Source organism: Pygocentrus nattereri, chromosome 1 (assembly GCF_015220715.1).
Source record: "Pygocentrus nattereri isolate fPygNat1 chromosome 1, fPygNat1.pri, whole genome shotgun sequence".
Classification (NCBI taxonomy): Eukaryota; Metazoa; Chordata; class Actinopteri; order Characiformes; family Serrasalmidae; genus Pygocentrus; species Pygocentrus nattereri.
In genome coordinates, this window is record NC_051211.1 from 21944899 (window position 1) to 21962123 (window position 17225).

At 39.9% G+C, this 17225-nt stretch overlaps 1 protein-coding gene across 3 annotated transcripts in view; it reads right to left on the minus strand.

Moving 5' to 3' along the window:
- The window catches only part of LOC108443842 (cytosolic phospholipase A2 gamma-like), a 29120-nt gene extending 16359 nt beyond the window's left edge, over positions 1 to 12761 (minus strand). Inside the window, exons 1-6 of one of the 3 annotated variants that reach the window (XM_017724713.2) lie at positions 12678 to 12733; positions 12094 to 12145; positions 11758 to 11785; positions 11557 to 11668; positions 9635 to 9777; positions 6903 to 7104 (exon numbers count right to left, since the gene is read on the minus strand). In XM_017724713.2, the coding sequence (XP_017580202.1) occupies positions 6903 to 7104; positions 9635 to 9777; positions 11557 to 11668; positions 11758 to 11783 (483 nt within the window). In that variant the 5' untranslated portion in view covers positions 11784 to 11785; positions 12094 to 12145; positions 12678 to 12733. Of the gene's footprint in view, positions 1 to 6902; positions 7105 to 9634; positions 9778 to 11556; positions 11669 to 11757; positions 11786 to 12093; positions 12146 to 12677 lie in introns of all 3 variants that reach the window. The other 2 variants (XM_017724715.2, XM_017724712.2) reach the window with 2 other exon arrangements.
- Positions 12762 to 17225: the final 4464 nt, after the last annotated feature.

A 17225-nucleotide genomic window follows, 5' to 3' on the forward strand; every position in this document is an offset into this window, starting at 1 on the left:
CCTTTCCTTTTAACAACACTCAATACGTGTTTGGGAACTGAGGACACTAATTGTTGAAGCTTTGTAGGTGGAATTCTTTCCTATTCTTGCTTGATGTACAACTTCAGTTGCTCAACAGTCCGGGGTCTCCGTTGTTGTATTCTGCGCTTCGTAATGCGCCACACATTTTCTGGAATGCAGGCAGGCCAGTCTAGTACCTGCACTCTTTTAATACAAAGCCACGCTGTTGTAACACGTGCAGAATGTGGCTCGGCATTGTCTTGCTGAAATAAGCAGGACGTTCCTGAAAAAGACGTTGCTTGGATGGCAGCATATGTTGCTCCAAAACCTGTATGTACCTTTCAGCATTAATGGTGTCTTCACAGATGTGCAAGTTACCCATGCCATGGGCACTAACACACCCCCATACCATCAGAGATGCTGGCTTTAGAACTTTGTGCTGATAACAATCCGGACAGTCCTTTTCCTCTTTGGCCCGGAGGACACGATGTCCATGATTTCCAAAAACAATTTGAAATGTGGGCTCGTCAGACCACTGGACACTTTTCCACTTTGCGTCAGTCCATCTCAGATGAGCTCGGGCCCAGAGAAGCCAGCGGTGTTTCTGGGTGTTGTTGATATATGGCTTTCACTTTGCATGGCAGAGTTTTAACTTGCACTTGTAGATGGAGCGACGAACTGTGTTCACTGACAATGGTTTTCTGAAGTGTTCCTGAGCCCATATAGTAATATCCGTTACAGAATGATGACAGTTTTTAATGCAGTGCCTCTTGAGGGATCAAAGGTCACGGGCATTCAGTGTTGGTTTTCTGCCTTGCCGCTTACTTGCAGAGATTTCTCCAGATTCTCTGAATCTTTTGATGATATTATGGACTGTAGATGATGAAATCCCTAAATTCCTTGCAATTGCACATTGAGAAACGTTGTTCTTAAACTGTTGGACTATTTGCTCACATAGTTGTTCCCAAAGTGGTGAACCTCGCCCCGTCCTTACTTGTGAACGACTGAGCCTTTTAGGGATGCTCCCTTTATACCAAATCATGACACTCACCTGTTTTCAATTAACCTGTTTTCCTGTGGAATGTTCCAAACAGGTGTTTTTTGAGCATTCCTCAACCTCCCCAGTCTTTTGTTGCCCCTGTCCCAACTTCTTTGGAATGTGTTGCAAGCATCAAATTCAAAATGAGTGAATATTTGCAAAAAACAAACTTTATCCGTTTGAACATTAAATATCTTGTCTTTGTAGTGTATTCAGTTGAATATGGGTTGAAAAGGATTTGCAAATCATCGTATTCTGTTTTTATTTATGTTTATGTTAACGTCCCAACTTCACTGGAATTGGGGTTGTATATTATTACATTTTGAAATTAGTTTTTCAGATTTTATAAGTATTTAATGTTTAGTTTCCTTTTTGTTTTAATGACAGCATGTACTTAAGCTGGCATGAACTCCAGCAGGTTTTGCAAAAGCATCTGATGAGAAAGTGAAATTCACCTGAGAGTCATCTGATCATGTGGGGACTAGACGTTCACATAAATAGTCAATGTCAAGGTTTGTCAAAAGTGTCCTACAGTTAATGCATAATATGTTTTTCTTCATTTTGCCTCACTTTAATTTTCTGTTTAAATAAATAAATACATATATTTGCAATGTGCTCTCAGACTTCACAGACCACTGTGTATGTATGTGTATGTTAATGTACATTTTCTGGACATACAACAAGGTCTCTGCAATGTTTGTTTTATGTTTATGTTTGAAATTTTCACAAGGAATTTAATGTATACATAAGTCAAGCCTCACATTTTAAATATTAGGTTGTGAAAAGGTACAAATACAAGCTTTCAATCTTGGAAAAATTTATTTAAGGCACAATTGGACCTTAAAAGCACTGAGGGCACATTTACATTGTTTGTGCCTTGATGAATGAAAAATTTACCTGCAAAGAGTCTTTATTTTTAACAGTGTAATCTCATTATTAGCTGCAGGCATTTCAGTGCACAAAAGAAACCCCTACTACAGTTTCATATAACAAGCCTTTCACTCTTAACCTCCTAAAATCCCAGGGTAATTCCATACTCAAGTTTATTATTCGGTAACTGCATGGATTTCAATGCAAACTGACTGAGCTGAGTTAATACAATTCATGGAAAATTTTGGGCCTGCCAGCAAGCCTTGACCACAACCCTTGTGCAGTGTTTATGTTTTTGCTACTCAGTGGTCTGGTGGACTCAGCACATGAATATTTCTTTAAATCAATACAGCCATAGTGATTTATGTAAAAATACCAGATGTTTAAAATATCACAAGTGGTCAGTGTAAGATTCTTCTTTAGCAGCTCTAGCCAGTCAGCAGCCTGCCCATGTTCACCCCTTACCCTCACTATATATATATATATATATATATATATATATATATACATACACACACACAGACACACCTATACAAACAAACACACATAAACACACCTACACACACACACACACACACCTATACAAACAAACACACATACACAAACACACACACACACTAACAACAGGACATTTAGGAGGAGAACAGAGTGAAGCGATGCAGCACCTCCACACTTTAATTCCCTGCAGGTTCACCCAACACCATGTGTAATATAAATGTGTAGGGTGTGAACAGTGTGATGTCATTGAAAATGTGTTATTTTACATGTTCAGGCCAAGGAATCTGAAGTTAAAATAATAATAAATTACAGATTGTTTTCTTTACAGACCTGAATACCACACAAGTGTAAAACGTAAAATAGATTAGCGGTTGTCCTAGCTAGCATATTTAGCATATTTCCAAACTACATGTTGGCCAGTGAATGAGTAGTTTTTCCTCTTTACTTGAAACTTCACATTTACTGTAGCATAGTAGCAGTACTGTAGATTTCTATAATTATAGCAGTTCTGGTTTTACCTACCCCTATGAGAAGACAAGAACAGGATTTGTGTACCCTGCCCGGATCAGGGTTACCGGGGCCCCACCCTGGAGCCAGGCCTGGGGGAGGGGCTCACCAGCGAGCGTCTGGTGGCCGGGCATTTACTCATGGTGCCCGGCCGGGCCCAGCCCGAAGGAGTTACATGAGTCCCCCCTCCCATCGACCCACCACCAATGGGAGGGGCAGTAGTAGGGGTTCGGTGCTTTGTGGATCGGGCAGTGTCCGAAGGCGTGGGCCTTGGCGTTCTGATCCTCGGTTGCTGAAACTGGCTTTTGGAACTTGGAACGTAACCTCACTGGCGGGGAAGGAGCCTGAGTTGGTGCGCGAGGTTGAGAGATACCGGCTAGATATAGTCGGGCTCACCTCAACACACAGCTTGGGCTCTGGGTCCAATCTCCTTGAGAGGGGCTGGACTTTATTCTTTTCTGGAGTTGCCCATGATGAGAGGCGACGGGCAGGTGTGGGCTTTCTCATAGCCCCTCGACTTGGTGCCTGTATGTTGGGGTTTTCTCCGGTGGACGAGAGGGTAGTTTCCCTACGCCTTCGGGTTGGGGAACGGGTCCTGACTGCTGTCTGTGCTTATGCTCGAACAGCAGTTCAGAGTACCCAGCCTTCTTAGAGTCCTTGGAAAGGGTGCTTGAAAGTGCTCCTCCTGGAGACTCTATTGTCCTACTGGGGGACTTTAACGCTCACGTGGGCAATGACAGTGAGACCTGGAGGGGTGTGATTGGGAGGAATGGCCTCTCTGATCTGAACCCGAGTGGTGTTCAGTTTTTGGACTTCTGTGCAAACCACAGTTTGTCCATCACGAACACCATGTTTGAACACAAGGATGTCCATAAGTGCACATGGCACCAGGACACCCTAGGCTGCAGTTCAATGATTGACTTTGTAGTCGTGTCATCGGACTTGCGGTCATGTGTTTTGGACACTCGGGTAAAGAGAGGAGCTGAGCTGTCAACTGATCACCACCTGGTGGTGAGATGGTTCAGGTGGTGGGGGAAGATGCCGGTCAGACCAGGCAAGCCCAAACGCATAGTGAGGGTTTGCTGGGAACGTCTGGCAGAAGAACCTGTCAGATTGATCTTCAACTCACACCTCCGTCAGAACTTTGACCAGATATCGGGGGAGGTGGGGGACATAGACTCAGAATGGGCCATGTTCCGTTCCTCCATTGTTGAAGCGGCTGACTGTAGCTGTGGCCGTAAAGTAGTTGGTGCCTGTCGGGGCGGTAATCCTCGAACCCGGTGGTGGACACCCCAGGTGAGAGATGCTGTCAAGCTGAAGAAGGAGTCCTACCGGGTATGGTTGGCCTGTGGGACACCAGAGGCAGCTGGCAGGTATCGACAGGCAAAGCGATCTGCGGCTTCAGTCGTCGCCAAGGCAAAAACCCGTGTATGGGAGGAGTTTTGTGAGGCCTTGGAAAGTGACTTTAAGTCGGCTCCGAAAAGATTCTGGCAAACCGTCAAGCGACTCAGAAGGGGAAAGCAGTGTGCCACTAGCACTGTATATAGTGGAGATGGTGTGCTGCTGACTTCGACTGAAGACGTCATTGGGCGGTGGAAGGAATACTTTGAGGACCTTCTCAATCCCACCGACACGTTCTCCAGTGAGGAGGCAGAGTCTGGGGACATGGGAATAGGCTTGTCCATTACTGAGGCCGAAGTCGCTAAGGTAGTTAAGAAGCTCCTTGGTGGCAAGGCTCCAGGGGTGGATGAGATCCGCCCTGAGTTCCTCAAGGCTCTGGATGTTGTGGGGCTGTCTTGGCTGACATGCCTTTTCAACATTGCGTGGACATCGGGGGCGGTGCCACTGGATTGGCAGACTGGGGTGGTGGTGCCTCTTTTTAAAAAAGGGGAAAAAAGGGGAGGGTGTGTTCCAACTACAGGGGAATCACACTCCTCAGCCTCCCTGGCAAGGTCTATGCAGGGGTACTGGAGAAGAGAGTCCGGCTTATAGTTGAACTTCGGATCCAGGAGGAGCAGTGTGGGTTCCGTCCTGGTCGTGGAACACTGGACCAACTCTTCATCCTCTCCAGGTTTCTGGAGGGTTCATGGGAGTTTGCCCAACCAGTCCACATGTGCTTTGTGGATCTGGAGAAGGCATTCGACTGTGTTCCCCGGGGTATTCTGTGGGAGGTGCTTCGGGAGTACGGGGTACATGGCTCTTTGCTACGAGCCATTCAGGCCCTGTACAAACAAAGCAGGAGTTTGGTTCGCATGGCCGGCAGTAAGTCAGACCTGTTCCCTGTGAGAGTTGGACTCCGTCAGGGCTGCCCTTTGTCACCGATTCTATTCATAATTTTTATGGATAGAATTTCTAGGCGCAGTCAGGGGATGGAGGGTGTCCGGTTTGGTGACCTCAGGGTCACATCTCTGCTGTTTGCAGATGATGTGGTCCTATTGGGGACATCAGGCCGCGAACTTCAGCTTTCGCTGGATCGGTTTGCAGCCGAGTGTGAAGCGGCCGGGATGAGAATCAGTACCTCCAAATCCGAGACCATGGTTCTCAGGCGGAAAAGGGTGGAGAGCCCTCTCTGGGTCGGGGATAGGCTCTTGCCTCAAGTGGAGGAGTTCAAGTATCTCGGGGTCTTGTTCACGAGTGATGGTCCAAGGGAGCGGGAGATTGACAGGCGGATTGGTGCTGGGTCAGCAGTGATGCGGGCTCTTTACCGGTCTGTTGTGGTAAAGAAAGAGCTGAGCCATAAGGCAAGGCTCTCGATTTACCGGTCGATCTACGTTCCCACCCTCACCTATGGTCATGAGCTTTGGGTAATGACCGAAAGAATAAGATCGCGAATACAAGCGGCTGAAATTAGTTTCCTCTGCAGGGTTTCTGGACTCTCCCTTAGAGATAGGGTGAGAAGTTCAGTCATCCGGGAGGGACTCGGAGTAGAGCCGCTGCTTCTTCACATCGAGAGGAGTCAGCTGAGGTGGTTCGGGCATCTGGTTAGGATGCCTCCTGGACGCCTCCCTCGGGAGGTGTCACAGGCAAGTCCACCTGGGAGGAGACCCCGGGGAAGACCCAGGACACGCTGGCGTGACTATATCGCCCAGCTGGCCTGGGAGCGCCTCGGAATTCCCCTTGGAGAGATAGTGGAAGTGGCTGGGGAAAGGGAGGTCTGGGCCTCATTGCTTAGGATGCTGCCCCCGTGACCCGAACCCCGGAGAAGCGGAAACTAATGGATGGATGGATGGATGGTTTTACCTAATAGATGAAGTCACTGTTTAGAGTGCTGCAGCCACCAAGGAGCCCACTAAACAATGTCTCGGTTATGACTGTACCATTATGTTGTCTATAGGATGCTTTACTATACCATGTTGTCTAGGATGCTTCAGTAAGTTTGGGAAGAAAAGAGCAACTGTTTGAGCTTGTCTCAAAAACAGAATGTTTGCACCTGGAGAAGAGGAGACGAGGATGAAGAGCCTAAAGATAAAGATCTGCTTTTTTGTTTGTTTTTTGGAAGGTTTAGTTACAGCTAATGCAAAATGGAATGCAATGGGCTGACACTGTTGATTAATTGGGCAATTAGAATGCAATATGGATCTCTAGGTAAATCATAAACCTGAAGTATTCAGCTATAGTATAAATAGTATTTTATAATGCAAAATGGCTAAAAAGAACTGGAGGAGCCAGTGTGAAGAGGCTTGATGCAGCTGATAAAACTGATAATAACACTAGAGATCTACTTACGGACAGATGGAGCAAACTGTTTTAAAGGAGGACTGTAGTGAGAGCAATGGGTTGTCAGGTGTGACTGTGGGGCAATTTCAAATGGTTTACAAGGCAGGAGACCTTGTAAGAGAATTTAGTTTAGAGCCCCAGGGAGGTCAGGACTGGTTCTGGGTTTATGCCAGAAGTGAAAATTGGAAATCTTAAAATTTTTTGAATCAGTGTTTGTGTGGATTTGTGTGAAAATAGTTATAGTTATAGACTATTTATAATTTATTCTTACCTCTTTCACCATGTGAGACACAATCAGTGCTGAAAACACATCTGTCAGGGTGAAATTGTCTTTTTCTGAATGGTATTTTGCCAGTTTTAGACCCCTTTTCAACCAACTGACACTGCCGTCAGCAAGCCTTTGGACAATGTTTTCTTTCACAGTCTCCAGTTTGGTGGACCAGTCCAGTTCTTTATATAATGATGCCATGCACCTTCAGAGAACAGTTGGGACAAAATGTTTTGTGTTATTAATATGCAAAATTACTAAAATGTATATAAAAAGTTGTAGAAATACAAATGAGGGGGTGGGAGCAAAAATGCATATCACCATAAACTAAAACATGAAGATTCTTACAGATATGGATAAATTGTGAAATATATTATTAACATTCAGTTTTATCAGCATCAGAATTTATGTTAAGTTCCATGTTCATGGGCATTATGGAAAATCAAGAAATTCAAGCCATCAGTTCATGAGTTATATTTTACAGTTGTGCTTGTGTTTGAGATTTAAGGTGAATTACATTTTTTATTACTTTTATTACTAGTGCAAATAACTTGAACTTGTAGAATACAGTAAGTTTTATGTTTTAGAAATGGCATCATGACACATTAAACACACCCTGATGTTTCTGATGTTAAACTTAATGCAAATGAGTTGAGTGACGTCTAATCAGATTGTTTATGTGTGGTGTGGTAACCAATTGTGTTACATCTACAGGCACACAATCAAACGTGCACCAAGCAGGAGATATAAGAATGTATTTTAGGAATGCACGGGACAATGTTAAATTATCTTATAAAAAAAAAAAAACAAAACAACAAAAAAAAAAAACAAATAGGCTGGTTTGAGCTCAGAAATTGCCTACAGCTGTGTTTTAGTGCTACCGATGCAGCCAGCAGAGGGCGAGAAACTCCACTCAAAAACAAGCAGATATAGGTCTTTACTACATTCCAATTACTTTCAAGTATAGATTTTTTTGTTTTATTATTTTTAGAAGCTGCAGTTAACCCACCCTGAAATCTGGGGTGGCTGCTGCACCCTCAGCACCCCCACTTCCCATGACCCTTTATGTAATCATTACATTATGCATTAAATACAAAGAGTTGAACTGTTTCTGTGGTTAACTTTACACATTAATTAAAGCAAATAAATCTGTATCACTCAGAGATCCCAGTAATGTTTTAGATAAACCGTCTTCATAGAGATATATGTAATACTCATCAACTTCATCAAACTCCTGTGCATAAAGCAAAGCTAAAAACATAACGCTGAAGTTGGTTTCTTATTCAAGAGGTGACATTCGCTTTTTACAGCTCATTACACAGAAAAAGGGCTCACAAGCAGCAAATCTGTATGAACCAAGTGACAAATCTTTAAAATCGTATACATTTGTAATTCACCCAGACAAAAGAGACAAAAGCAATATTTGTTGAGTATTTGGATAGCATGACTAGATGGAAAGTTTCTCTGAATGAGTGAAGTATAATGATTTGCCCTCATAATTTGCCAAATGGAATAAACCAATGCTTTGGTGGGGAAGAGGTGGGGCAGTATTTTAGCCCTCTCTTGATGTGTATATCTTCTAGCTGTGCTCCTTAAAAGAACACACATACCCTGAGATAAACTAGCTGATAGCATGGTATCCACTGTGCCATCTTGTAAAATCTTTGTTTTAGTGACGAAAAGGATCACACTCAATGTGCTACACTGACATGATCAAGTATCTTGATCTATTTTCAAGCAGCTCTGGCATAAAGCCTTACTTTTATAAATTATACATGCTTACATGTTTACCTGAATTATACAAAGTCAGGTAATGCCCTTAATAAACAGCATACTTGGCTACAATGCAAAGTTATGACAATGCTTGGTAACCAGGTAACTTTCCAGGAAAGTTTAGAGGTCAGTCACTGCATGTCTCTTAAAGATACGTGTTGCTGCGTGTTTGAAGGACATTCCTGAATGAAGGTATTTATCGCCTGCAATTCCTTTAACTGAAATCCCATGCTCAAGTGTGTAGGGAATATGACGGTACTCAGAGGAATGAAATAGAGTTCAAGTCTGGCTAATTGACTAGCCAGCTACCCAGCAGTCACTCCAGCGCTCAATGAATCCACAGCATCTTGGACATGTTAATACTCATGTATTTTAAGGGGTTTCAAAATTGCTCATAATTGTTCTAGAATAACCCACTTAGCCGTGATTGTAGACCTATTTGTTTTCTTTAACATAGACAAATGTGAAAGGTCATGATTTACTCTTAGTCCAGTCTTTTACTATAGCAAACAGTGACTGTAGTGGACTAGTCTAAACAAAAGGCCAAGGCTGAATTTAGCTCCCAGTCCAGCCCTGCAATTAAACATATCATAATTTACTGCAAAAAACACTTGAGCCCATTACCAAGCTGTAACTAAAAACAACAAAGAGTTTTGTGTTGTCGATGTTACCTTGACAAACTATCATAACTTGACAAAGACAATCAATAAGCAGTGACCAAAGTAAAGCTCTCCTGTCTGTCCCATTCACAGTGAAAATCTGTCATCATGGCAGTTACTGATCAGCTGTAAGCGTGTGATGTATGATAAGATACAGAGCAAATCTTTCATCAACTACCTCCTGTAAAGCACGTAAACACATCATAAAGCCTAATAAGTTTCTGTTTTTAAAGATAGAATTATTTAGTGTAAATGTATGGATGAAATAGTCATTGAAATATCTGATATGTTTTGTAACTGTACCAGGTAGATCCTGAAACTCCACTCAGGTACATGATGCAGTCCAGCAGTCCCTCTTCTTTCAGCTGACTCACTAATCCCAGTAGTGCAATCATCGCTCTCAAACCACCACCAGAGCCCAGCAATGCGATGTTAGGCACCTCGTCCTGTATCATTGAAACACAAATCCTAAACACTTGAAACAAGCAACAGTTATGCTTCTATTGTATAACTAAAATGCGATGTAGGGTGAAAAGTGTTGCTATCATAATGTAGTTGTTTATACTTCATCTGGTCCTGAGGAAACTTAAACACTCAAATTCGTAATTATCTACAAGACTCTTTCCAAAACAGTGAGATCTTGAGCAAAATGTAAATAAAAAAGAGAATGCAGTGATGTCCAAATAATTCAAACCCTTTATTTAAATGAAAATAGTACAAAAACATGATGTTAGAACTGAGAAATTTGATCAATTTTGAAAAAAATATATGCCATTTTGAATTTGATGCCAGCAGCACAAAGCTTAGATAGGGGCATGTTTCCACTGTGTTGCATCACTTTTTCCTTTAACAACACTCTGTAAACATTTAGAAACTGAAAAGGCCGATTACTTTTGAAAGTGAGATGCTTTTTCATTCTTCTTCATATCAGATTTCAGCTGATCAACATTTCAGGGTCTGCACACAGCAGCCATCACAGTCACCCATGCCATGTGCCCTAATGCACCCCATACTAACATGGGCGGTGGCTTTTGAAATGCGCGCTGAAAGCAAGGTGGATGATCCCTCTTCACTCCGGAGGACTCTCTTTTCCATTTGGCCTCCATCTATCTTTAATGAGTTTTGGCTCAGAGAAGGCAGCAGCATTTCTGGATTTTGTTTATATATGGTTTATATATGCATGGCAAAGTTACTAACGTGCATTTCTAGATTCGATGAACTGCATTCACAGACAATGGGTTTTGCAAATGTTCCTGATTCTATGTGATGATTTACACTAAAGAATTGTGTCTGTTTTTAAGGCAGGGCCTTAAAAAGGGCCTGAAGATCAAGGCCTTCCAATATTTTATTTTTGTGGCTTGTCCCTTGCATACGGATATTTCTCCATCTTCTCTGAATTTTTTTTATGACATGTATTGTGTATTGTAGATGATGAAATCCCCAAGTTCTTTGCTATTTTACATCGAAATGTGTTGTTGGCATCAAATTGAAAAAGGGCATATATTAAAAAAAACCCTATAACATTTCTCAGTTTTAACATTTGATATGTTGTCTTTGAACTATTTGCAATTAAATACTGAGTATGAATGATTTGCACATCATTGAATTAATTTTTTATTTATATTTTGCACAGTGTCGCAACTTTTTTGAAAACAGGGTTGTATAACAGTAATAACAACGTCATGGTATTTTACAGAATAGTTCATTGTAGCATGGTGTTTCAGATTTACTGCATGTTTGTGGTGGGCCTAATGCATTTTGTGTAAAAAGCACAGAAGCCTTTTTGCTCATTCACAGGAAGTAACTTAATGGATACACATTTTAAGGGAGGAAATTATGAAAATGAATATCTATGATTCACTAACATGAACTGATGAAAAAAATGGCATGTTTTTTAACACTAAATAGAAGGATGCACAATTGAAAACTGACGCCACACTAAAGACATAATCATAGATTATAAAGACAATATCATCTCATAACATCATATAACATTTTTACAATCCATCAAAAAGAGCACTATATATTTTGAGATGACAGGGGGAGGGGCTTACGCTTTCCTCCCATGTCTTGTGCATGTCAGTGGTCACCACAGGTCACAGTAACGCAATCAGAAATTTGAGCAAGCTGTGCTTTTGTTTGCTCTTTTGTTTGTACACACTAGATTTGGCCTTTTTCTTAGTAAATCTGGTCCTGAAGGCTACATATAGCAAAATATGATTTACCTCACTGCAGGATATACCATTCTGCTTCAGGCAGTGGAGAACAGTCTTTATCCTTGTGGCCAAATGGCACCTCTCTGCTTCATTTAGAGAGTGACCAATTCTCACCTCACTGCTACACACATCACACAACAATGGTTTTATTGGAAAAGTGTGTATTAAAGTTATAAATAGGTAATGCTTTTTTTTAAGGGAAAAAAATACCTTTTACCACTTCTGTCCTGGTCCATCTCTGGAAGAAATGGGAAGAAAAGAGAAAATGTGAGAAGTAGCATTTTGTAAAAACAGTTCTTTAAAGTCACTGTTTAGTCAGTGCCATCAAACATAAAATGGAATAATTCTACAAAACTAGAAATTTCTATTGTATATTGAATCCCTTACAATCACAGGCTAGTCACATACTGGGAAGTATTACTGCAAGCTAGTTAAGCTGTTCTTAGGTCATAGAAGTGTTTAATAAAATGTTGGGCCCTGACCATTTAAGAGGTTAACAACTTACATACCTAATCAAAATATGTTAAGAGGTAAGGAACACTTCACCTCACTGCTAGACAGTTAAACACAGGAATCATCATATCAAGTACTTTATTCTCTGTCAGACAAAGAAATTAAACTTTAGCACAGCAGACATTAAGCAGAAAAGTGTTGGTTCAGAGACTGGTATGATAACATTGACACAAACTTTTCCTCTTTTTACAGTCATAATATTATACAGTATCTATTGGTAAAGGTAGAAAACTTGATTGATGTCAGTGTTAAGCATTCTTGTCCAGAGAATGACTATGAAAAGACATTTTTAGGATAACTTCAACTTTGTGGTATTTTTCATCAGCTATTTCCCCTCCTTTAAAAACCTGGCTATAGCTTTGAAAAGTCAAGAACTGTTCTAGTTTATCTGTTGAATTCCAAGATTGTCTAAAAACTAATCTTTTATAATAGTTTCCATTTTTTAATTGAATTGTTAAAACTATAATTTCCGAAAATTATACGGATGGGTTAAATGCAGAGGTGGAATTTCCCTGTTTTAATTCCCCCAGATTAAAAAAGTATAACTTAACTAAACTTAACTAGGTGAGTGGTAGATAACTGCTGTCAGCATAAAATGGATTAATGAAAATCCATACCTGAACTTGTAGATGCTGAAGTCCTTAAGCGAACATTAAACTATGAGGGCTTTCTAGAGACTGTGAATTTATGGTGAGTGTGCATGTGAGGACATGACATAGGGAGAACTACTTGATATTAGACTGGGGCAAAATTTCACAATAACAGTGGAACAGGTTTTGTGGGTTTTTTTAGTAACAAAAAGTCACTATTTAATTTGCATTTAGTGCAAACCAGTCATCCGTTTACTGTTTATCTTTCCTTACACAGCCAGTTAACGCTTTAGGGCCAAAGCAAAAGAAGTGGCCATTTTAACCCTTTAATCTATTCTCTAATAATATTTCTCAGCACTGATGTTGCATTTAATTGATATGTGTAGAACTTGACCAGCCCTCTTAAAAAGATGTTTTCTTCAATGTTCTTTTAGTAAATGGTTGTAGATATAACTATGAACACTCAAAGGACCTTTTGCATGATTAAAGGGTTCTTTGCCTTCTAAAAAGGGTTCTTCGGATTGATTGAGAATGTGCTGTAGATGGGTCTATATAGAACTACTTTGAAAATGGTTCTGTATAGCCCCCAAAAGGGTTCTTTTATTGCTGTGATGTCAAGCTTGTTATAGTAGGAGAACCTTTTTGCAGAGGGTTCTTTGTGTAACGTGTGGGAGTGATGATGAGGTGGACAAACAAGCTGAGAGAAGCGAGATTATTAGGGGCAGATAGAATATCAGTATCAGAATATCTAGACAATCCAGGGTCAAGGAGCCTACACGGAGAGATCAGAGTACCAACATGACAAAAGAAACATGGGATAAACACAACAAAAGAGAAGAGGAAAAGCCTCAGAGGCCAGAATACAATACAAACAACACACTACAAAGACCAAACAGCACAATACAAACAAAGACCAGCAAAAGACTAGGGAAAACACAGGGCTTAAATACAGGGACAGGTAATGAGACCCAGGTGATTAACAAGAGAGTAACAGGTAAAAACAATCAAGGGCAGGGTCTGGAAACAAGGGGGAAGGACCAGGAAGGAAGCAAAACAAAAGCACATGAACAAGACCAAAACTAAAAAAAAGCACATGGAGGACTGGGAGGGGCCAATCATGACACCTTCAGTGCTCAGTGTACCATATAGAACAATTTTCTAAACTAAAGAACCATCTTTTTTTAAGAATATACCAATTCATTAAATTCCCAATTTTTTCTCTAGTTTGTTTTAAACTACAATTTGAACCATAAAAAGTACATCAGTATGAATGTCACACATATCAGCTGTTTTTTTGGCTTAAATAAATTACTATAAATTACCCTATCTATAGATTAAGCCCTCAACCAGATGTGGTACTGATTGCTTTGAAAGATTGCTTTTGTAATGGTCAAGTATATCTGTTAAATTCCAAAATACTTTTTAAAAGACTTATTTATTGAGCTATTGAGTAAATAATGTAATAAACTATGAAGGAACATCAGACCACATGTCTTCAGAAGTTTTATGGCAAACTAAATAATCTGGTTCCTGAGCAGATATAGAACAGAATCAATCATAGATAAGCAAAGAAAATGATTTAATAGACTGAGCTTTCCTCAGACTTGCTCCACACCTCTGGAACTCTCTCCCTTAACTTTACAGAAAATCATGTCACTTCTTCCTTTGTGGTGGGATTTATGTATTCTGTCATTTATTTTGTCATCTGTATGGTTTGCTTGATGTTGACATTTCATGTTTTATCCAAACTGTAACATGCAAGAGTCTTTGGGTCTTTGAAAAGGGTTAAATAAGGAATACATAAGAAAGAATTGATTTTGTCAGCTTTTTCTGAAAATCTGAAGAAATCATGTCCTTAATCATGTTCCACAGGGTTGTATTCTAGGCCCATGTTCATTCTCAGTGTGCATGATTCTTATTTTAGTTTTCATAACTACATATGTATATATGATACAAGACGAATGCAGATGTTTTAAGTGCTTCAATTAAACTGACTGCCTATGCAGTGTCTAACTGAACATATAACATTTTAACACAATAAAACCTAAAAAATAAAATGAAAATTCGGTAACACTTTACTGTAGGGCACGGTAATGAAGGCTACATGACACCTACATAAGCACTTCATGACAACCGACACAAACATACATAAACATTTATAAACACTTATTCCATAAGTCGTCAGTTGTCATAAAGACTGCTTTTGTCAACTTTGATGTCATGTTGACATAACAACTATGTCAAGAGACATAGATTTTTGGTGACATTAGGTTGTGTCATGACATTTTCTGAGGTGAAATGACATAGCATGTTATGACAGCTGACTTAGTGGCTTTGTGTTTGGTATGTCAGGGTGACACAGTGCTGATGATGTGATACAGCTTTACAAAATGAGGCAGTTGATTAGACTGAACAAAAGTGTTAATTTCAAGGCCTACACAGGCACAGTAGTGAGTGAGAAGAAAACAGACTACACAGAAAGGGAAGTAAGTCTATGAAATTCTTTCTACAATTTTGTTTCATCATGTGCAAATTCTTTAACCCTTTACTCATTCTTCATTAAAGAGAAAACTATGGTGCAGGATGCAAGTTTCAGTACTTTTCAGTGACTCCTCTGTTGAGATCCTGTTGAGGGAAGAAGACACAACTCTTTAGTTCTTACCTTCCAAGCACACTGGCTTAGGTCTTCCACTTCTCTCTTGAAATGTCCTTCCATAAAATACAAGCTTGCCTCTCAGGTTACTGCTTTAGTGTCTTGGCCCCTCAGTGGTAGAACACACTTATCCCTAAACTCTGCACTGCACCATCTCTCAGCTCCTTCTGTCATCGACTGAAGAACCGCACACTCTAAACTCAATCTGTAGACTTGTAGTATAAATATGTATTTTACTATATTTATATTTAACTATAAGGTATGACGTCTTTTAGGATATAGATTCCTGCTGTCTCAATCTCGAATATTCTGTTTTGATTTTGCTTCCACTGTTTGCACATTTTGTGCAGGTTAAGAGAATCTGCTAAATGACAAAATAATGTGGGTTATGAAAAATCATTTTCATGAATCCTTAATCAAATACTATGACACTGTATTGACATTCTTATGTAAGTTTTCTCTGGCCCCTAAGTGAGTTTTACAGTTTATAATGTTTTTATGAATCCTTATTCAAGTGCCATGACGCTCTTATGTATGTTTTCTCTGGCCCTTAAGTAAAGTGAGTTCCATTTTACAGTTTATAATGTTTTTATAAATCCTTATTCAAATACCATGATTTCTAATATCTTCAAGTATGTTTTCTTCTGCAACTAAGTGAGTACCATTTAGTATTTAATGTAAAGACAGTCATATGTACAAAAGGTACTTGAGCTTTAATATAAGACATTATTTGGAACTTATGGCTAAAACACTTTTTACATAGAATGCTACATATGAGATATGCTACATATATATATTTTCCAAACTAGTATCAATTTACAAATTTCTTTCCCCAGATACATCTGATACTTAGAATAGTAACTTGACTGAAATTACATTTCAATAACATTCAATTAATTAGTAATTGGCTATGTACACATTTCATGCTGAAAAAATGTAAATTAACATCATTCCATCTTTAAATCTGCAATAACAATCACTTTGAGTGAAGCCGTAGTCCATTCTACAATTGTTACCTGTCGCAAAACTGATTTTACTGAGAAAACAAACAGGAGTGTTAGTATCCAAATAGTGATACAAATGAACAAATCATCCTAACCTTCATCCATCATTGGAATTTTTTCAAATCATGGATCAGTCTACCCAACAGACCTTCAGGGTGTTTATTTCCAAGCCAGTACCGCCATTCAATCAACCTAAGGTGGTCCTTAAGCAGTCTGGATGTGCGATTACCCCTATGATGCCATATGTCCACCTTGTATGTCTGCCAAGCACGTTCAATATGCTGAGTGTGGCTGCCTGTCCTGGCATCAACAAAATTGTCTTTGTGGCATACAGAGAAATGTTGATATCCATACTGACTGAGCTGACCCCCCTACGCACGCCATTCATCACTCATTATGTAACTTCCTCGTTTGACATGGCGTCTGATCACACGAAGAAGAACACGGCGTGAGCGTGTCTTCACAGGTTTGAGGATTGGTCTTCTAGTAGTTATCCCGACTTCCAGCATACCGAAGACCCACTGCCGTTTGCGACGCCAGCTGTTGCCAAATCGTCCTCGATTGTACTAGAGGAGGAAAAAGTTTGTTTAGAGGTAGTGCACTGTAAAAAAAATCTATTTACAGTAAATTAATAATAGCTTAGTTGTAAGCAAAGAAATGTAAATATACAGCAATGAACTGTAAGACATTTAACTGTTATCTTACTATATTTCTATAGCATTGAAACCACAGTAACTATTTTAAACACACAGTACTTTCCTACAGGGTCAGACAGATAATACGAAATTCACTTTGGGCCATTGGGCCCTCAATGTATCTGGTAGTCAAAATTAAGTTATTGTGGGCCATGTTTATAGAAATACTTTAATTGTATATTTATTACATTTACAATTTCAAAGTAATGCATCACTACCAAAT